Genomic DNA, 23,195 nt, shown 5'->3' on the forward strand with positions numbered 1-23,195 from the left:
ATCCATAAATGTTCAGGGTGTAAAGTGTAGAGCCTTTTAAGATAGACTATATGCAGATATTACACTTAGCCCCATGTGATGATTTTAGGGAAGCATAAGGGCAGTATTCCTCTATCTAGGAGAATAAGAGATGGGTGTACAATGGAAATTGGTAAAGTGGGCTCTAAGTATGCATTGCAAGATACCAGAAACACCTCACATTGGGGAATGCTTACATGTCCTTTTAGAACCTACAGCATGTACGCCTATTCGGTATTATGAGCCTTATTTTATACTATTCACGTTAGTTCATAACAGCCTAAAACCCTAAATACTCATTGGTTTGATTTTATATTACACAAAGAAAAATATTAACAAAAATATCTGTCATAACCATGTCTAAACAACAAAAACTGTGCCCATTGTAGGATAAGAGTTCTCTCAACATTCATACAGAAATATGAAAGTGTGCCGTTCTAAGCATATCTGACTTCGGGTAATAATCTGCAGGGCAATGTGCGCTACACATAACCAGGCTAGGAAAGGAAACATAGAAAAGACACACACTTTCAAAGAGTAAGTCTCAGGTACACGGGAGAAGATAGAAATAAACAAATAGAAATACAACAGGCTATAATTATTTGGAACTGAGAAGCAACAAGTCTTATCGGATAGATATCGGATTGTAGCTCAGCCAACTCCCGTAGCAACCCAAGCCGTTCTCCGTCTCCACCGGTAACACCTTTCATGGGAGCAATAACGCGGCATATCTTGCAGGACTGCGTCTTGCAGATTCCCTATTTCAAGTCCCACAGTCATAGCATGTATCATTATAATTCCAGGATCTGCATTAGATCGAGCATGCTTGTAGGCTAGCTCCCAGCCAACTGTCATGGAATATCCCGAGTTAGGAGTTATATGTATCTGGGTGCCAGTAGAAGAGTCTATGTCCGTAGAGGCCAGCTGCGTGTCGAGTTTGGAGGAGAGTGTCTGGGGTGGGACAGACATAGTCAGCGTCTCAACGGCAAGTTTCCCCACACATTGGGCAAGAGTGGAAATCTCCCGCGGAGTGGAGCGTCTAGCAGTTCCTTCAGGGCCGCTCATCATCACAGCAGATGAGTACAGCGGGGACAGTACCTCTTCCTCTTGGTATATCGCTGAATGATCCAAGGCAGGAACGGGTAAGTTGTCTCTTGTGGTAAATCTATGTAGATGGATGCAGGATAAGTCATATGGATTTCTATCTGGAGGGTAAATTTGCATATGTACCAGCTCACTGTTTGTAAGGTTAGGCTTCATAGCGGCTTGAACCACTTCATGCAGCTTCTCAAAACTAATAAGTAAGCGATCCAAAGAAGGCTGGAAAACAGCAAGTATCTGCACAGCCATATTGTCCTCCAACTCCATTTTCCTGTAGTAGCGGGCCCGCAGTTTAATATTCACAAAGTCCTTTGTGAGGTCTAGTTTATTCCAATGACTTCCGTGGAAGAAAAGATTGAAGTATTTCTATCTGCCTGATGTTCCCGGACAGCTACCCTGTCAAGGGAGACGCAGATGGCATAGAATGATGACTGTATGGTGTATATTAGAAGAAGAGTTCTTCAGAGCAACAGAAGCTCGCAGCCATCTTCTAGAGCCGCCCACCGGAAGTCCCTTCAAACAATCTTTACTAACACTGCTGTGAGTATTACAAAACTGAATAAGATGTTAACCTTTATGTTCAATATCTACAAATAAGTGCAAGTGCAAACTCTTTTTGTAAAGAAAATGGAGTGACATTTGGGATTCATTTTGTGTTATGTTCAGCCTTCAAAAATCGATGAAAACATGGCATATGCTAGAACACAGCTTACAAATTTCTTAGATAGTCTTAGCTTGCTGGATATAAATCAGTTAAATACACTGATATAGAAGGTAGTTAAGGTAGATGTTAAACTTAATCCAATATATTACAATAATTTATACATACCTCTACAAGAGTCAGTAATTTATCTTCCAATACAATGGCTGACAGTAAAAGTTTCCCATTAAGAGTGTATTTGTAACATTTATAACAATTAACTATATTACCTTAAATTGGTAAATGTATTTTATATCATATGTAGCAGACTGTAACGCATTCTAGCGATCACTATAACTACACATAGCCATCTAGAAATGTAAATGTCAGCAGTTTGATGCCAAGAACTTGTTTTGATTATCATAACATTTTGCTGAATTTAGATGGCTAAATACAGGACTTTATTGAGTATACATCAGACAGTGTATAATTCCTTTACAGTTCTCTGTTTCAAAAAAAAGAAAAAGAAAAAAAAGCTAATTTTCAAAAGGAACACACAGATATTGCATGTTAATCATAGCATAAACGGAGGAACAAACAACACAAATCACTCAGATATTACATTATTCAAATTAAAATGACCTACCTGGAAAAAGAAAAAAGCTTGTCCAAACCAATAATGCATTATGGTAACCTGAGCAGCATCATATTTTAGAAGCCTCCAAATGAATGTTGTCATAATGGTTTGAATCATTAAGCAAAATACCAACACTATTAAATTGTGTGGTTGAAATAAGAGAGCTGCCAGAAGTATCAGTCCGCTATACACTTCCCACAGGCCCAAACTCTTTGTCTTGGAATCTGTATAAATAACTTGCGACTTTAACAGGTCCTTTGTTCCAGTAAAGAGAATACCAAGAACAAATATATAAACAAAGCGTGCCTCTGTAATCCCTCTAGAAAGAGAAAAGAAAAATAACAGTTTAAAGCATAGACCAATTTGGAATATATCATGAAGAAAATGGTCAGACTAAGAAAAAAGACTGTTCTACACAGCAATGCCCTTTCAGCAGCAAGGAATACAGTTGTAAACAAACTTGGCGTACTTTTAAAAGTCCTGTGACACCCTGATATATTTTCTACATATATGTCATACTAAAATAATATGTATAACTATGTGTTCTTAAAAATCTTTTAAAGGGATGATTCAGATAGAGAATGCAATTTTAAACAACATTCCAATTTACTTCTATTATCTAATTTGCTTTATTCTTTAGATATCTTCTGTTGAAGAAATAACAATGCACATGGGTGACCCAATCACACGAGGCATCTTGGTGCAGTCACTAATCAGCAGCTACTGAGTCTATTTAGATATGTTTTTTTAACATCAAGAGGATGAAGCAAATTAGATAATAGAAGTAAATTGGAAAGTTGTTTAAAAAAATGCATGCTCTTTCCTAATTATGATAGGAAAACATTTGGGTTTCATGTCCCTTTAGGAGTAGAAGAGTTATTGTTTAGCCCCAATTCCTATGTGTGACAAACTCAGCTAAGGACAACAATACCTGATTGTGGCTGAGAAACATTTAAATAGATAATAAATGTTCTGTTCCGCTTTTTAAATCTATTCTATGACAAAAATATCTATATTTAAATCAGGTACACAGTGGGTGTGACTTCCAAAAAATGCAAGGCAGCAACCTTTTTAAGGAAAAACACTGCTGTACATATCTAACGATAAAACAGCCTTAATACATTTGCTTCTTTTTGAACTGTGTGCTGCATAAAAGGAAAGGAAAACTTTCAAGAAACCTCTAATGTATTAAAAAAACTAAATTTATGCTTACCTGATAAATTTCTTTCTTTCCGGATATGGTGAGTCCACAACGTCATCAATTACTGTTGGGAATATCACTCCTGGCCAGCAGGAGGAGGCAAAGAGCACCACAGCAAAGTTGTTAAGTGTCACTCCCCTACCTACAATCCCCAGTCATTCAATCAAAGGAAAATGGAAACAAGGAATAACACAAAGGTGTAGAGGTGCCTGAGGACTAGTAAAAAAAACTGTCTTAAATTTAAGAGTGGGGTCGTGGACTCTCCATATACGGAAAGAAAGAAATTTATCAGGCAAGCATACATTTTGTTTTCTTTCCTAAGATATGGTGAGTCCACAACGTCATCAATTACTGTTGGAAACCAATACTCAAGCTAGAGGACACAGATGACCAGGGAGGGAAAACAAGACAGGCAGACCTAAAGAGAAGGCACCACCACTTGAAGAACCTTTCTCCCAAAAGAAGCCTCAGCTGAGGCAAAAGTATCAAATTTGGAAAATTTAGAAAAAGTATGCAGAGAGGACCAAGTTGCAGCCTTGCAAATCTGTTCCACAGAAGCTTCATTTTTGAAAGCCCAAAAAGACGAAACAGCCCTAGTGGAATGAGCTGTTATTCTCTCAGGACGCTGCTGTCTAGCAGTCTCATAAGCAAAACGGATCATACTTCTCAACCAGAGAGAAAGAGAAGTAGCAGTAGCTTTCTGACCTCCCAGAGAAACAAACAAACAGAGCAGAGGACTGATGAAAATCCTTAGTCCCTTGTAGGTAGAATTTTAGAGCATGCACAACATCCAAGTTGTGCAACTAATGTTCCTTATGAGAAGAAGGATTAGGACATAGAGAAGGAACTACGATTTCCTGATTAATATTTTTACCAGAAACCACTTTAAGAAGAAAACCCAGTACGAAGAACCGCCTTATCAGCATGAAAGATAAGACGAATCACACTGCAGGGCTGAGAGCTCCGAGACCCTCCGAGCAGAAGAAATGACAACAAGAAACAAAACCTTCCAAGATAACTTAATATCTATGGAGTGTAAAGGCTCAAACGGACCTTAAGAACTAAGTTAAGGCTCCAAGGAGGAGCAACAGACTTAAAGACAGGCCTGATTCTGACCAGGGCCTGACAAAAGGATTGAACATCTGGCACATCCGGCAGAAACTTATGTAACAAAACCGATAATGCAGAAATCTGACCCTTCAGATAACTGGCTGACAAACCTTTCTCCAGACCTTCCTGGAGAAAAGGCAAAATCCTAGGAAACCTGACTCTACTCCAAGAGTAGCCCTTAGATTCACACCAATAAAGATATTTACGCCATATCTTATGGAAAATCTTTCTAGTAACAGGCTTGCGAGCCTGAATCATGGTCTCAGTGAAAAACCACGCTTAGACAACACTAAGAGTTCAATCTCCAAGCAGTCAGCTTCAGAGAAAGAGATTTGGATGAAGGAATGGACCCTGAATTAGCAGGTCCTTCCTCAGAGGCAGCCTCCAAGGTGGAAGAGATGACATCTTCACTAGGTCTGCATACCGGGTCCTGCAAGGCCACGCAGGAGCTATTAGAATTACCAATGCTTTCTCCTGTTTTATACGAGCAATGACTCGTGGAAGAAGAGCAAACAATGAAACAGGTATGCTAGACTGAAAACCCAAGGTACCGCCAGAGCATCTATCAGGGCAGCCCAAGGATCACTTAACCTTGAACCGTACCTCGGAAGCTTGGTGTTCTGTCGGGACACCATCCGATCCAACTCGGCATCCCCCATTTGAGGGTTAACCTGGAGAACACCTCCGGATGGAGAGCCCACTCACCAGGATGAAATGTCTGTCTGCTCAGAAAGTCCGCTTCCCAGTTGTCCACCTCTGGAATGAGGATGGCAGATAGGCAACAATTGTGGGCTTCCAACCACTGAATAATCCGAGCCATCTCCTTCATGGCTAAGGAACTTTGAGTTCCTCCCTGGTGATTGATGTAAGCCACTGAGGTGATATTGTCCGATTGGAACCTGATAAACTGGGCTAAGGACAACTGAGCCCGCGCTTTCAGAGCATTGTAAACCGCTCTCAACTTCAAGATATTTATGGGGAGAGCAGACTCCTCCCGAGTCCATAAACCCTGTGCTTTTAACGAGTCCCAGACTGCCCCCCAGCACAGAAGGCTGGCATCCATGGTCACAATGACCCAGTAAGGCCTCCAGAAGCATGTGCCTCGAAACAGATGCTCATGAGAACACCACCACGGGAGAGAGTCTCTCGCTGACTGATCTAGATCTATCCTCTGAGACAGATCCGAATGGTCCCCGTTCCATTGTCTAAGCATGCATAACTGTAGAGCTCTCAAATGGAATCGAGCAAAGGCAATGATGTCCATGGAAGCAACCATCACACCAATTACCTCCATACATTAGGATTTTCTGACCTCTGTCAGAAAATTTTTCATAGACAGGAAATCTATTATGGTCCCTAAGAAAACCACCCTTGTAGCAGGAACAAGGGAACTTTTTTCCAGATTCACTTTCATCCGTGGGAACGTAAAAAAAAGACAACAAGATCTCTGTATGAGAGTTTGCTTGTTGAAAAGATGGCGCCTGAACCAGTATGTCGTCCAGGTAAGGCGCCACTGCAATTCCCCGAGCCCTGATTACTGCCAAGGGAGCCCCCAGAAGCTTTGAAATAATTGGGAGCTGTGGCAAGGCCCAACTAATGCGCCACAAACTGAAAGTGTTTGTCTAGAAAGGCGAATCTCAGTTACCTGTGATGATCCCTGTGAATGAGAACATGAAGATACACATCCTTCAGGTCTATGGTCATCTTAAACTGACCCTCTTGTACCAAGGGGAGAATGGACTGAATGGTCTCCATTTTGGTACCCAGAGAAACTTGTTTAGACACTTTAGGTCTAAAATAGGATGAAAAGTTCCCTCTTTTTTGGGAACCACAAACAGATCACTATCACTATCATGGAAAAAAGGTCCCGAACGCAATTCAAGAATGCATCTCTTTTTATCTGGTCTGCAGATAATCTTGAGAAGAAACCTGCCCCTGGGAGGAAAAGTTTTGAATTCTATTTTGTAACCTTGAGACACTATGTCCACAACCCAAGGATAGAAGGAAAGAAAGTCTGCCCCCACTTGATCCGATTCTGGACCGGGAGCAACCCCATCATGCTGACTTAGACTCAGCTGCGGGCTTCTTAGATTGCTTCCTCTTGTTCCTAGACTGATTGGGTCTCCAAGAAGACTTGGGTTGTTCTTGCTTGGAAGAGGAAGACTTTCTTTTGGGGTTACGAAAGGAACGAAAATTACTTTGACGTCCTTTAGATCTATTCTTCCACCAGTAAAGTCAGAGATTATTACTGCCAAACCAGGGCCAAACAAAATGGTCTTACCCTTGTAAGGAAGCGCTAAAAGCTTGGACTTAGAAGTAACATCCACTGACCATGATTTCAGCCACAAAGCCCTGCGAGCTAGCACAGCGAAGCCAGATATCTTGGCCCCTAGCTTAATAACTAGCATGGTGGCATCCGAAATAAAGGAATAGGCTAGCTTGAAAGCCTTAATCCTATCTTGGATTTCCTCCAAAGGCATCTCAACCTGAAGAGACTCAGACAGAGCATCAAACCAATAAGATGCCGCACTGGACACTGTGGCCATTCAAACTGCCGGTTGCCACTGAAGGTCTTGATGAACATACATCTTTTTCAAATAAGCCTCCATTTTTTTGTCCATAGGATCTTTAAAAGAGCAGCTATGCTCTATAGGAATAGTAGTTCTCTTAGCCAGAGTAGAAATAGCCCCTTCTACCTTAGGCACCGTGCGCCTAGAATCTTTGATGGAGTCAGCGACAGGAAACATCTTTTTAAAAATAGGAGACAGAGAAAACGGTATACCCGGTCTCTCCCATTCCTGCGCAATAATCTCCGTTGCATGGTGAGGAACAGGAAACACTTCCACAGAGGAAGGAACATCAAAGTATTTATTAAGTTTACTTGATTTCTTAGGGTTGACAACAACAGGTGGGTCGGAGTCATCCAAAGTAGCTAAAACCTCCTTTAACAATACACAAAGGTGTTCAAGCTTAAATCTGAAGAATACTACTTCAGCATCAGATGAAGGAATTATACTGTCCGAATCTGAGATTTCCCCCTCAGAGGCTACCGACGTATCCTCCTCCTCAGACTTATGAGAGAGGGCAACCTGAGTAGCCGAGGTTGGAACAGAAACCTTACTAAGTCTCTAAAGTTCCTCTTGCATTTTCCCTTTAGCATAGGAATGGCAGATAAGGCCGCAGATACCACCGAAGATACCTGAGCAGCAATTTCAACAGGCAAATTCACTCCTCCAGGAGACTGAGAGGAACAGCAGGGCACTGTATGTGACGCCACTAAGGCTTGGGACGTTTGAGTAGAAAGCTCTGGCATAGCCTGAACAACATCATCCTGAGTGACGGTTCAGAGACAATGAGTTTATCTTTATTTTTGAAAGTCCTCTCTATATACGAGGAACAAAATTGCAAGGGCAATACAATTTGATTCTCCAGACAAAGCAAGCACCTGTCCATAGGTGCAGATTCCTGCTCCATGATAAAGATAAAGTTTATTTTCTTTTTTTTATTTAGCATAAAAATGAACGATACTTTATTGGAGGTCCTGTAATTTTAAGGGAAGAAAAAAGGCGCCATAAATAGTCTTGCATATAAGCCTCACATGCAGTATTAATTCCCAAAAGTCTGAATAATAATAAGTTGGGAAACAAGGGTATAAGTTTAAATTCGCTAGTTAAGCACACCTCTACACCTCAGCTTGAGACTAAGGTGCCTACCTGCCCCTTCGTTTCGAAACGAGTAAAGAAGACCCGGACTCCACAACAGCAGCCGCTGAGACCGCTCCGATAAATCTTCCAGGAGCAAGGCGAGATGTCATGTGACCGGCAAATGAAGCTGCACCACAAATGCAAAGCACACGCTTCAAGACGGAAAGACTGAGTTTTAGAGCTAAAAGACCACTACCTACGTCGGAGCCGGCACGAAATTGCAGAATACAAAATAAAACATAAAAGTGCCCATAATCTTACTCACAGAGTCAGCCTACATGCCCCTCAAGTGAATTAGGAGCAAAATAAACTCTTGAGCCAACAAAACAAGATTAACCCCTTCCGTCCCAGAAGAGGATTAATCTCAGTCTCTGAATGAGCAGAAACCTGATTGTTCACATACCAAAGTGCCTGCCCACTGCCTATAATTAACCTTGAACCCAGGATATTAGTCCCATAAATAAATGCAGAGGGCCTCATTAACCCCTACAGTGCCAGCCTCCCAGCCCCAGAAGACAAAAGGCACTTACCTGCACTTCTAGCCATCCAGCAGGACAGCTCACAAAGTGTGAAGAGACGCCAACTCCTTATAGAGCCCTGTGTAAAAATGAAAGAACAGAGTCAACCTACTCCGGCTTTCTGTACTAGGGCAGCAACATGTTAGGAAAACGCAGCAAAGCCCACCTTACAAGTTCCTAACTGCTCTAAAGCCACCACTACTCTACTGAAGAGATTGACGTGGACTACAGCTATACCCAAAAATGATTGATTGTAGCAAAAGAAATCCAATTTTCTTCAGATACCAAAACTTCACCTCCTCCTATAACAGAGGCAAAGAGAATAACTCGGGATTGTGGGTGGGGGAGTGAAACTTAACAGCTTTTCTGTGGTGCTCTTTGCCTCCTCCTCCTGCTGGCCAGGAGTGTTATTCCCAACAGTAATTGATGACGTCGTGGACTCACCATATCTTAGGAAAGAAATAAGAACATCAATTTCAAAAACTTTTAAATTTAAATCTTAAAAACAGGCATAGATTAAACATATCTCTATGGCCTGGTAGCACATTAACTATAAAAATAGAACAAAAGAACACTTGTTTACTGCTGTTTTGTTCTGCTAATGCAGATTTACTTTTGTAAAATGTGAAATTCGGTTTCACAAACTGTCTCAGTCTTCACTAAAACAACCTGTTTAAAACACAGTGAGAAAGAAATTAAAAAATATACACAGCAAGAAATTGCCTTTAAGGAAACACCAAATACAAAGGGGCCGATTGAGGTGGCGGACGAGTTAAAGAGCAGAGGTCTTATGACCGCTGCTTCTTAACATACATTTCCGGCAAGCCAGAAAGTACGGGGGTAGATAGCAGCATCCGCTGCTTGGTAAATCTACCCCAAAGTATTTGCTTATGTCTGCTAATAGCATTGTATTTAGATACTGCAAGGAATATGAACTGTGTTTCTCTAGAGCAGAGATTCTAAACTAGAATGTAAAGACACCCTAGGGCAGTCATGGCAAACCTTGGCACTCCAAATGTTTTAGAAGTACATTTCCCATGATGCTTAAGCATTCTGAAGTCTAGTTGAGCATTATGGAAAATGTACTTCTAAAACATCAGGCATGCCAAGGATTGCTATGACTGCCCTAGGGAATCAAACATCTCAATTGAATATATCAAGTAGAATTTGGGCTGCGGATGAAAAAAAGATTAGATTCTAAATTGCTTGTGATACATTCTTTTGACTATAAAGATTATTAAAGTGAAGGTCAATTTTGACGAATAAGTGCCCGGTTTTTAATAATCCTATTAAAAACAAGGGCACTTTAATTCATCAAAATTGACATTTCAAGCATTTTCTTCAAAAACATACCTTTTAATCCTGAAAGCTGCTCGATTCCCCCGGCCATAGGAAGCCTCTGCTTACGTCAGAAATGACGAATCCGGCTTCCTCCAATCACGCCCCCCCCAGGGGGATCATGGCCTGAGGGAACGACGTGATTGGATGAAGCCGGATTAGTCATTTTAGACCCGCAAAGAGGACTTGCGACGGGCGGAGGAAGCGCTGCAGGGGTTCTCAGGATTAAAAGGTACGTTTTTGAAGAAAACGCTTGAAATGTCAATTTTGATGAATTAAAGTGCCCTTGTTTTTAATAGGATTATTAAAAACCAGGCACTAATTCATCAAAATTGACCTTCACTTTAAAGATACATTAAAGTTAATTTTATTCCTTGATAGATTTAAAAGAGGGCATTTTAAATTGAATTTTTTTTTTGTTTTGTTTTGTTAAAAAAGCAGATATTTCTGTGCTGAAAAAGACATCACTGATTCAAGGTTTCAATTGTGCACAAATATGCATTACCGGTTTTTAAAAATACTCATAAAAACAGGGGCACTATCATTTATTAAACTTTACATTTAAGCGTTTTTTTTTTGGTTTGTTTTTTTAAATACTTACCCTTTTCCTTATGACAGCAGACCGGTGGTCCTCCGCCCACAGCTCCTGCTGTACTAAGCATAGCGATGACGAATCCGTCTTCTTCCAATCATTGCGTGGCCTCACGAGCTGCATTGGGGTGCAGGCAATGATTGGAGGAAGCCAGATTCGTCATTGCTGTGCCAAGTACAGCAGGAGCTGTGGGAGGAAGATTGCCAATCTGTTATCATAAGGAAAAAGGTAAGTATTTTAAAAAAACAAACGATTAAATGCAAAGTTTAATGAATTAAAGTGCCCCTGTTTTTAAGAGTATTTTTATAAATCGGGCACTTTCTCATTAAACTGTACATTCACTTTAATGTTAAAAAGGAGGCAATATGTTTTAAAAGCTCTTCTTTTACATACCTGATTTATTGTTTAATTTTAAATGATCATTTTTTGTAACACATACATTTTAGTGTAGTTTTTGAGAATACTTTTTAGAACACCGTGCATCAAGTATATGATCACAGGTATAGTAAAATAAACAAATAAATTAATCTCTACAAGGGTTGTTCCTCTATTACTTTTACCTGAGAAGAAACACCTGTTGCAATTTATGTATCTGGGACAACATTTTTCAAAATCAGTCTGTAGACACTGTGGAAGTAAACTGTATTCAGAATTTCATAACAAAATCCTTGATTAGATCTGAAATTTTTCATTCTCAAAGAAAAGTTACGGTGCAAGCTGTCACAGAAAAGCTAAAAAACCTGGGTAGTAACTAGACAAAGGGTTAGGATGGAAAAAAGTAATTAAAAACACTTACTTTGTAATATCTTTATTGTTGTTTTGTTGCCACGGATACAACACATTTCCTATGGCTGCTCTATAACTGTAGACACCCAAGAGTCCAAAGGCCAAAGCTACTTTTGATACAAAAGAACATCTTCCTTGTGTTAAAATAAATATCATGACTAGAGTAATAGCTACCAAAAATGACAGTTCAGGCTTGTGCTCTGAGCTGGAAAAAAAGAAACAAATATACAACAATGTGTAAGGTAGGGTGCAAGAGTATAAAGCTCATAATTTGTAAAAATATCTAAATACATGAGACTTAAACACACAAACATATTTTATTGCAATTAAATACATGTAGAAAATGAAAATGTACTACTTTTTTTTACCAATAATTTCATAGAGTTGTATGAAAATTAACAAAAAATAAATAATCTAGCCTTTTAGATGCAAATGGCGAATTAATGTATATATTTATATACAACCTATTAAAGTTCTTTTGAACTCAACCTTATAGACAGAGGAAAAGAAATATGCACTTAACATTAAATTCCTTTCTTCAAGTCCTAAGTGACCACACATAAAGCAAAGGATGATTTATAAATAATGGGTCTGTACAAAATAAGTGAGCACAATCACAGGAAGAGTATGGCCTGGAGGTCAACCTAGCCTAGGAAGTAAAAACAGTTGAAAGAAAAACAGAATTTATGTTTACCTGATAAATTACTTTCTCCAACGGTGTGTCCGGTCCACGGCGTCATCCTTACTTGTGGGATATTCTCTTCCCCAACAGGAAATGGCAAAGAGCCCAGCAAAGCTGGTCACATGATCCCTCCTAGGCTCCGCCTACCCCAGTCATTCGACCGACGTTAAGGAGGAATATTTGCATAGGAGAAACCATATGATACCGTGGTGACTGTAGTTAAAGAAAATAAATTATCAGACCTGATTAAAAAACCAGGGCGGGCCGTGGACCGGACACACCGTTGGAGAAAGTAATTTATCAGGTAAACATAAATTCTGTTTTCTCCAACATAGGTGTGTCCGGTCCACGGCGTCATCCTTACTTGTGGGAACCAATACCAAAGCTTTAGGACACGGATGAAGGGAGGGAGCAAATCAGGTCACCTAAATGGAAGGCACCACGGCTTGCAAAACCTTTCTCCCAAAAATAGCCTCAGAAGAAGCAAAAGTATCAAACTTGTAAAATTTGGTAAAAGTGTGCAGTGAAGACCAAGTCGCTGCCCTACATATCTGATCAACAGAAGCCTCGTTCTTGAAGGCCCATGTGGAAGCCACAGCCCTAGTGGAAGAAGCTGTGATCCTTTCAGGAGGCTGCCGTCCGGCAGTCTCGTAAGCCAATCTGATGATGCTTTTAATCCAAAAAGAGAGAGAGGTAGAAGTTGCTTTTTGACCTCTCCTTTTACCAGAATAAACAACAAACAAGGAAGATGTTTGTCTAAAATCCTTTGTAGCGTCTAAATAGAATTTTAGAGCGCGAACAACATCCAAATTGTGCAACAAACGTTCCTTCTTCGAAACTGGTTTCGGACACAGAGAAGGCACGACTATCTCCTGGTTAATGTTTTTGTTAGAAACAACTTTTGGAAGAAAACCAGGTTTAGTACGTAAAACCACCTTATCTGCATGGAACACCAGATAAGGAGGAGAACACTGCAGAGCAGATAATTCTGAAACTCTTCTAGCAGAAGAAATTGCAACCAAAAACAAAACTTTCCAAGATAATAACTTAATATCAACGGAATGTAAGGGTTCAAACGGAACCCCCTGAAGAACTGAAAGAACTAAGTTGAGACTCCAAGGAGGAGTCAAAGGTTTGTAAACAGGCTTGATTCTAACCAGAGCCTGAACAAAGGCTTGAACATCTGGCACAGCTGCCAGCTTTTTGTGAAGTAACACAGACAAGGCAGAAATCTGTCTCATCAAGGAACTTGCAGATAATCCTTTTTTCCAATCCTTCTCGAAGGAAGGATAGAATCTTAGGAATCTTAACCTTGTCCCAAGGGAATCCTTTAGATTCACACCAACAGATATATTTTTTCCAAATTTTGTGGTAAATTTTTCTAGTTACAGGCTTTCTGGCCTGAATAAGAGTATCAATAACAGAATCTGAGAACCCTCGCTTTGATAAGATCAAGCGTTCAATCTCCAAGCAGTCAGCTGGGGTGGGACCAGATTCGGATGTTCGAACGGACCTTGAACAAGAAGGTCTCGTCTCAAAGGTAGCTTCCATGGTGGAGCCGATGACATATTCACCAGATCTGCATACCAAGTCCTGCGTGGCCACGCAGGAGCTATCAAGATCACCGACGCCCTCTCCTGATTGATCCTGGCTACCAGCCTGGGGATGAGAGGAAACGGCGGGAATACATAAGCTAGTTTGAAGGTCCAAGGTGCTACTAGTGCATCTACTAGAGTCGCCTTGGGATCCCTGGATCTGGACCCATAGCAAGGAACCTTGAAGTTCTGACGAGAGGCCATCAGATCCATGTCTGGAATGCCCCACAGTTGAGTGATTTGGGCAAAGATTTCCGGATGGAGTTCCCACTCCCCCGGATGCAATGTCTGACGACTCAGAAAATCCGCTTCCCAATTTTCCACTCCTGGGATGTGGATTGCAGACAGGTGGCAGGAGCGAGTCTCCGCCCATTGAATGATTTTGGTCACTTCTTCCATCGCCAGGGAACTCCTTGTTCCCCCCTGATGGTTGATGTACGCAACAGTCATCATGTTGTCTGATTGAAACCGTATGAACTTGGCCCTCGCTAGCTGAGGCCAAGCCTTGAGAGCATTGAATATCGCTCTCAGTTCCAGAATATTTATCGGTAGAAGAGATTCTTCCCGAGACCAAAGACCCTGAGCTTTCAGGGATCCCCAGACCGCGCCCCAGCCCATCAGACTGGCGTCGGTCGTGACAATGACCCACTCTGGTCTGCGGGAGGTCACCCCTTGTGACAGGTTGTCCATGGACAGCCACCAACGGAGTGAGTCTCTGGTCCTCTGATTTACTTGTATCTTCGGAGACAAGTCTGTATAGTCCCCATTCCACTGACTGAGCATACACAGTTGTAATGGTCTTAGATGAATGCGCGCAAAAGGAACTATGTCCATTGCCGCTACCATCAAACCTATCACTTCCATGCACTGCGCTATGGAAGGAAGAGGAACGGAATGAAGTATCCGACAAGAGTTTAGAAGTTTTGTTTTTCTGGTCTCTGTCAGAAAAATCCTCATTTCTAAGGAGTCTATTATTGTTCCCAAGAAGGGAACTCTTGTCGACGGAGATAGAGAACTCTTTTCCACGTTCACTTTCCATCCGCGAGATCTGAGAAAGGCCAGGACTATGTCCGTGTGAGCCTTTGCTTGAGGAAGGGACGACGCTTGAATCAGAATGTCGTCCAAGTAAGGTACTACAGCAATGCCCCTTGGTCTTAGCACCGCCAGAAGGGACCCTAGTACCTTTGTGAAAATCCTTGGAGCAGTGGCTAATCCGAAAGGAAGCGCCACGAACTGGTAATGCTTGTCCAGGAATGCGAACCTTAGGAACCGATGATGTCCCTTGTGGACAGGAATATGTAGATACGCATCCTTTAAATCCACCGTGGTCAAGAATTGACCTTCCTGGATGGAAGGATTGTTCGAATGGTTTCCATTTTGGAAGATGGAACCTTGAGAAACTTGTTTAGGATCTTGAGATCTAAGATTGGTCTGAACGTTCCCTCTTTTTTGGGAACTACGAACAGATTGGAGTAGAACCCCATCCCTCGTTCTTTTAATGGAACAGGATGAATCACTTCCAGAAGATAACCTTGGGAGACTATTTCTAGCGCCCAAGGATCCAGAACATCTCTTGCCCAAGCCTGAGTGAAGAGAGAGAGTCTGCCCCCCACCAAATCCGGTCCCGGATCGGGGGCCCGCATCTCATGCTGTCTTGGGAGCAGTGGCAGGTTTCTTGGCCTGCTTTCCTTTGTTCCAGCCTTGCATTGGTCTCCAGGCTGGATTGGCTTGAGAAGTATTACCCTCCTGCTTAGAGGACGTAGCACTTGGGGCTGGTCCGTTTCTGCGAAAGGGACGAAAATTAGGTTTATTTTTGGCCTTGAAAGACCTATCCTGAGGAAGGGCGTGGCCCTTGCCCCCAGTGATATCAGAGATAATCTCTTTCAAGTCAGGGCCAAACAGTGTTTTCCCCTTGAAAGGAATGTCAAGCAATTTGTTCTTGGAAGACGCATCCGCTGACCAAGATTTTAACCAAAGCGCTCTGCGCGCCACAATAGCAAACCCAGAATTTTTCGCCGCTAACCTAGCCAATTGCAAGGTGGCGTCTAGGGTGAAAGAATTAGCCAATTTAAGAGCACGAATTCTGTCCATAATCTCCTCATAAGAAGAAGAATTACTAATAATCGCCTTTTCTAGCTCATCGAACCAGAAACACGCGGCTGTAGTGACAGGGACAATGCATGCAATTGGTTGTAGAAGGTAACCTTGCTGAACAAACATCTTTTTTAGCAAACCTTCTAATTTTTTATCCATAGGATCTTGGAAAGCACAACTATCTTCTATGGGTATAGTGGTGCGCTTGTTTAGAGTAGAAACCGCCCCCTCGACCTTGGGGACTGTCTGCCATAAGTCCTTACTGGGGTCGACTATAGGAAACAATTTTTTAAATATGGGGGGAGGTACGAAAGGTATACCGGGCCTGTCCCATTCTTTATTAACAATGTACGCCACCCGCTTGGGTATAGGAAAAGCTTCGGGGGGCCCCGGGGCCTCTAGGAACTTGTCCATTTTACATAGTGTTTCTGGAATGACCAGATAATCACAATCATCCAAATTGGATAACACCTCCTTAAGCAGAGCGCGGAGATGTTCCAACTTAAATTTAAAAGTAATCACATCAGGTTCAGCTTGTTGAGAAATTTTTCCTGAATCTGAAATTTCTCCCTCAGACAAAACCTCCCTGGCCCCCTCAGACTGGTGTAGGGGCCCTTCAGAAACAATATCATCAGCGTCCGCATGCTCTTCAGTATTTTCTAAAACAGAGCAGTCGCGCTTTCGCTGATAAGTGGGCATATTGGCTAAAATGTTTTTGATAGAATTATCCATTACAGCCGTTAATTGTTGCATAGTAAGGAGTATTGGCGCGCTAGATGTACTAGGGGCCTCCTGTATGGGCAAGACTGGTGTAGACGAAGGAGGGGATGATGCAGTACCATGCTTACTCCCCTCACTTGAGGAATCATCTTGGGCATCATTTTTACTAAATTCTTTATGACATAAATCACATCTATTTAAATGAGAAGGAACCTTGGCTTCCCCACAGTCAGAACACAATCTATCTGGTAGTTCAGACATGTTAAACAGGCATAAACTTGATAACAAAGCACAAAAAACGTTTTAAAATAAAACCGTTACTGTCACTTTAAATTTTAAACTGAACACACTTTATTACTGCAATTGTGAAAAAGTATGAAGGAATTGTTCAAAATTCACCAAAATTTCACCACAGTGTCTTAAAGCCTTAAAAGTATTGCACACCAAATTTGGAAGCTTTAACCCTTAAAATAACGGAACCGGAGCCGTTTTTATATTTAACCCCTTTACAGTCCCTGGAATCTGCTTTGCTGAGACCCAACCAAGCCCAAAGGGGAATACGATACCAAATGATGCCTTCAGAAAGACTTTTCTATGTATCAGAGCTCCACACACATGCAGCTGCATGTCATGCTGTTCTCAAAAACAAGTGCGCCATACCGGCGCGAAAATGAGGCTCTGACTATGATTAGGGAAAGCCCCTATAGAATAAGGTGTCTAAAACAGTGCCTGCCGATATTATTTTACAAAAAATACCCAGATTAAATGATTCCTCAAGGCTAAATATGTGTAAATATGATCGATTTAGCCCAGAAAATGTCTACAGTCTTAATAAGCCCTTGTGAAGCCCTTATTTACTGTCTGAATAAAAATGGCTTACCGGATCCCATAGGGAAAATGACAGCTTCCAGCATTACATCGTCTTGTTAGAATGTGTCATACCTCAAGCAGCAAAAGACTGCTCACTGTTCCCCCAACTGAAGTTAATTCCTCTCAACAGTCCTGTGTGGAACAGCCATGGATTTTAGTAACGGTTGCTAAAATCATTTTCCTCATACAAACAGAAATCTTCATCTCTTTTCTGTTTCAGAGTAAATAGTACATACCAGCACTATTTTAAAATAACAAACTCTTGATTGAATAATAAAAACTACAGTTAAACACTAAAAAACTCTAAGCCATCTCCGTGGAGATGTTGCCTGTACAACGGCAAAGAGAATGACTGGGGTAGGCGGAGCCTAGGAGGGATCATGTGACCAGCTTTGCTGGGCTCTTTGCCATTTCCTGTTGGGGAAGAGAATATCCCACAAGTAAGGATGACGCCGTGGACCGGACACACCTATGTTGGAGAAATACAAAAAGTAAAATCAAGGGAACACCAGAAATACGTGAACGATAAACAAAAGGTGCAGCATATCAGCCGAGTGTCCAAATTTTAACTAGACAAATAAAGACTTTCTGATCTTAAAACATGGAGCAGAATCCATGGTCTTGGTCTTCTAGTGAACTTGGCTAGATTGTTTCAGAGTGAAGAAGGTGCTCCACAGCAAGACATAGAGCTTAATGTAAAAAGGAGAAGCAGAATCAAAAAGAATCCTGTACACTAAGGAAACGTCTTTAAACACAACTAAGCACGAGACAGAACTCCATGCTTTACAGGACCAAAATAAGTCAATGAAGGCATTGATCAACTATCAAGTGTAGCAACTGGGGATTCTACCCATGAGGAAAGAATGTCTAAAAGAAATACTTGGTGGACATGAAGTCTGGAGTGCAGCTACACTTGCATGTTCAGACAAACATCCCTTTAAAACATATGTGGTCTGATTAGTAACTGAGTGAAAGAAAAGCACTATAACTTTTGGGTGTTCTTTTGGCCACTATCAGGACATTTGCTTACTTAGGTTGTGTTTATACCTTTGTGCATTGCTTCTCAAGTGCATGAGTTCTTGAAATAGGGCACAGGGAAGAGAAATATGCAGAATTCATACAATGCCTCCCTCAGGTTTTGAAATGGGTTACAGGAAAAACAAGAAGAAACAGAATCACTAAATTAAATGCCTAGGTTTGTTGGCTCTTTATTAATAAAGTAAGAGCTGTGCAAGCTGGGAAAACATCAATAGTGTCAGTAAGGAACTTTTTCTAAAGGATATTTTTTGGCATTGTTTTCATCAGCCCTGAGAATATCAGAGTGAAATCAAGGAGTCTACAGAAGGATCTTCTGGATAGTGACCTGAGGCTTGCAAGAAAGCAGAGAAAAAACAGAATTTATGCTTACCTGATAAATTACTTTCTCTTGCGGTGTATCCAGTCCACGGATTCATCCTTACTTGTGGGATATTCTCATTCCCTACAGGAAGTGGCAAAGAGAGCACACAGCAGAGCTGTACATATAGCTCCCCCTCTAGCTCCGCCCCCCAGTCATTTGACCGACGGTTAGGAGAAAAAGGAGAAACCATAGGGTGCAGTGGTGACTGTAGTTTAAACAAAAAAATTTAACCTGACTTAATTGCCAGGGCGGGCCGTGGACTGGATGCACCGCAAGAGAAAGTAATTTATCAGGTAAGCATAAATTCTGTTTTCTCTTGCAAGGTGTATCCAGTCCACGGATTCATCCTTACTTGTGGTATACCAATACCAAAGCTTTAGGACACGGATGAAGGGAGGGAACAAGACAGGTAACCTAAACGGAAGGCACTACTGCTTGCAAAATCTTTCTCCCAAAAATAGCCTCCGAAGAAGCCAAAGTATCGAATTTGTAAAATGTGGCAAAAGTATGCAGTGAAGACCAAGTCGCTGCCTTACAAATCTGTTCAACAGAAGCCTCATTCTTCAAAGCCCATGTGGAAGCCACAGCTCTGGTGGAATGAGCTGTAATTTGTTCAGGAGGCTGCTGCCCAGCAGTCTCATAAGCCAATCGGATGATGCTTTTCAGCCAGAAGGAAAGAGATGTAGCAGTCGCCTTCTGACCTCTCCTCTTACCAGAATAGACAACAAACAAAGATGATGTTTGTCTGAAATCTTTAGTTGCTTGTAAATAGAATTTCAAAGCACGAACCACATCAAGATTGTGTAATAGCCGTTCCTTCTTTGAAGCTGGATTAGGGCACAGAGAAGGAACAATGATTTCCTGGTTAATATTCTTATTAGAAACAACTTTATGAAGAAAACCAGGTTTAGTACGCAAAACCACCTTATCTGCATGGAACACCAGATAGGGCGAATCACACTGCAAAGCAGACAATTCTGAAACTCTTCGAGCAGAAGATATAGCTACCAAAAACAAAACTTTCCAAGATAATAACTTAATATCTATGGAATGTAAAGGTTCAAACGGAACCCCTTGAAGAACTGAAAGAACTAAATTTAGGCTCCATGGCGGAGCCACAGGTTTATAGACAGGCTTGATTCTGACTAAAGCCTGAGCAAACACTTGAATGTCTGGTACCTCTGCCAGACGCTTGTGTAAAAGGATAGACAGAGCAGATATCTGTCCCTTTAAGGAACTAGCTGACAAACCTTTCTCCAATCCTTCTTGGAGAAAAGACAATATCCTTGGAATCCTGATCTTACTCCACGAGTAACCCTTGGATTCACACCAACAAAGATATTTCCGCCATATCTTATGGTAAATTTTCCTGGTGACAGGCTTTCTAGCCTGAATCAGAGTATCTATAACTGAGTCAGAGAAACCACGCTTAGATAGAATTAGGCGTTCAATCTCCAAGCAGTCAGCCACAGAGAAACTAGATTTGGATGCTTGAATAGACCCTGTATTAGAAGATCCTGCCTCATTGGAAGTGTCCATGGCGGGACAGATGACATGTCCACTAGGTCTGCATACCAAGTCCTGCATGGCCACGCAGGCGCTATCAGAATTACCGAAGCCTTCTCCTGTTTGATTCTGGCTACCAGACGAGGGAGAAGGGGAAACGGTGGAAAGACATAAGCCAGATTGAAGGACCAAGGCACTACTAGAGCATCTATCAATGCCGCCTTGGGGTCCCTGGACCTGGATCCGTAGAGAGGAAGTTTGGTGTTCTGACGGGACGCCATCAGATCCAATTCTGGAATGCCCCATAGCTGGGTCAGCTGAGCAAAAACCTCCGTGTGGAGTTCCCACTCCCCCGGGTGAAAAGTCTGACGACTTAGAAAATCCGCCTCCCAGTTGTCTACTCCTGGGATGTGAATTGCAGATAGATGGCAGGAGTGATCCTCCGCCCACCTGATTATTTTGTTTACTTCCTTCATCACTAGGGAACTCTTTGTTCCCCCCTGATGATTGATGTACGCCACAGTCGTGAAGTTGTCCGACTGAAATCTGATGAATTTGGCCGCCGCTAGTTGAGGCCATGCCTGAAGCGAGTTGAATATCGCTCTTAGTTCCAAAATGTTTATCGGGAGAAGAGACTCTTCCCGAGAGCATAGGCCCTGAGCTTTCAGGGAGTCCCAGACCGCACCCCAGCCTAACAGACTGGCATTGGTCGTTACAATGATCCACTCTGGTCTGCAGAAGCATATTCCCTGAGACAGGTGATCCTGAGACAACCACCAGAGAAGAGAATCCCTGGTTTTCTGGTCCAGTTGTATTTGAGGAGACAAATCTGCATAGTCTCCATTCCACTGCTTGAGCATGCACAGTTGCAGTGGTCTGAGATGTATTCGAGCAAAAGGGACCACGTCCATTGCCGCTACCATTAATCCGATTACCTCCATGCACTGAGCTACAGATGGCCAAGGAATGGAATGAAGAACTCGGCAAGTGGTTAAAAGCTTTAACTTTCTGACCTCCGTCAGAAATATTTTCATTTCTACTCTATCTATTAGTCTATTAGTCTATTAGTCTATTAGCGTCCCCAGGAAGGGGACCCTTGTGAGCGGGAACAGAGAACTTTTTTCGATGTTCACCTTCCACCCGTGAGATCTTAGAAAGGCCAGTACAACCTCCGTGTGAGCCTTGGCTCTGGGAAAAGACGACGCCTGTATTAAGATGTCGTCCAGATAAGGTGCTACTGCAATTCCCCGCGGTCTTAGTACCGCCAGAAGGGACCCTAGCACTTTTGTGAAAATTCTGGGAGCAGTGGCCAACCCGAAGGGAAGGGCCACGAACTGGTAATGCTTGTCCAGAAACGCGAACAATAGGAACTGATGATGATCTTTGTGGATAGGAATATGTAGGTACGCATCCTTTAGATCCACGGTAGTCATATATTGACCTTCCTGGATCATAGGTAAGATTGTTTGAATGGTCTCCATCTTGAATGATGGAACTCTGAGGAACTTGTTTAGAATTTTTAGATCCAGGATTGGCCTGAAAGTTCCTTCCTTTTTGGGAACCACAAACAGGTTTGAGTAAAAACCCAGTCCTTGTTTTGCAATTGGAACTGTATATATCACTCCCATCTTCTACAGGTCTTCTACACAGCGTAAGAACGTCTCTTTCTTTGTCTGGTCTGTAGACAGACGAGAAATGTGGAACCTTCCCCTTGGAGGGGAGTCCTTGAATTCTAGAAGATATCCCTGAGTAACAATCTCTAATGCCCAGGGATCAGGAACATCTCTTGCCCAAGCCTGAGCGAAGAGAGAGAGTCTGCCCCCTACCAGATCCAGTTCCGGATCGGGGGCTACACCTTCATGCTGTCTTAGTAGCAGCTGCAGGCTTCTTGGCCTGTTTACCCTTGTTCCAGCCCTGCAAAGGCTTCCAGGTTGCCTTGGGCTGTGAAGCGTTACCCTCTTGCTTTGCGGTTGCAGAGGTTGAAGCAGGACCGCTCCTGAAGTTGCGAAAGAAATGAAAATTAGCTTTGTTTTTAGCCTTAAAAGGCCTATCCTACGGGAGAGCATGGCCCTTTCCCCCCAGTGATATCTGAAATAATCTCTTTCAACTCAGGCCCGAAAAGGGTCTTTCCCTTGAAAGGGATATTTAGTAATTTTGTCTTGGACGACACATCGGCCGACCATGATTTGAGCCAAAGCGCTCTGCGCGCCATAATGGCGAAACCTAGCTAACTTAGCTAATTGCAAAGCGGCATCTGTGATAAAAGAATTAGCCAGTTTTAAGGCTTTAATTCTATCCATAATTTCATCATATGAGGTCTCCCTCTGGAGCGACTCCTCCAGCGCCTCAAACCAGAAAGCCGCTGCAGTAGTTACAGGAATAATGCAGGCGATCGGTTGTAGAAGGAACCCTTGTTGAACAAAAATTTTCTTTAGCAAACCTTCTAATTTTTTATCCATAGGATCTTTAAAAGCACAACTGTCTTCAATTGGAATGGTCGTGTGCTTAGCAAGCGTAGAAACTGCTCCCTCTACCTTAGGGACCGTCTGCCACGAGTCCCGCCTGGGGTCAGTAATGGGGAACATTTTCTTAAAAATAGGAGGGGGAACAAAAGGGACACCTGGTCTTTCCCACTCCCTGGTAACAATCTCCGCAACCCTTTTAGGGATCGGAAACGCATCAGT

The 23,195-nt window shown here is 42.1% G+C and overlaps 1 protein-coding gene across 1 annotated transcript in view; it reads right to left on the bottom strand.

Annotated features, from left to right (window-relative positions):
- The window catches only part of PIGG (phosphatidylinositol glycan anchor biosynthesis class G), a 413,115-nt gene that overhangs the window by 133,256 nt on the left and 256,664 nt on the right, over positions 1–23,195 (bottom strand). The window contains exons 10-11 of the mRNA XM_053702752.1: positions 11,656–11,850; positions 2,406–2,715 (exon numbers count right to left, since the gene is read on the bottom strand). Coding sequence (XP_053558727.1) covers positions 2,406–2,715; positions 11,656–11,850 — 505 coding nt within the window. The remainder of the gene's footprint in view (positions 1–2,405; positions 2,716–11,655; positions 11,851–23,195) is intronic.

Source organism: Bombina bombina, chromosome 2 (genome assembly GCF_027579735.1).
Source record: "Bombina bombina isolate aBomBom1 chromosome 2, aBomBom1.pri, whole genome shotgun sequence".
In the NCBI taxonomy this organism is placed as follows: Eukaryota; Metazoa; Chordata; class Amphibia; order Anura; family Bombinatoridae; genus Bombina; species Bombina bombina.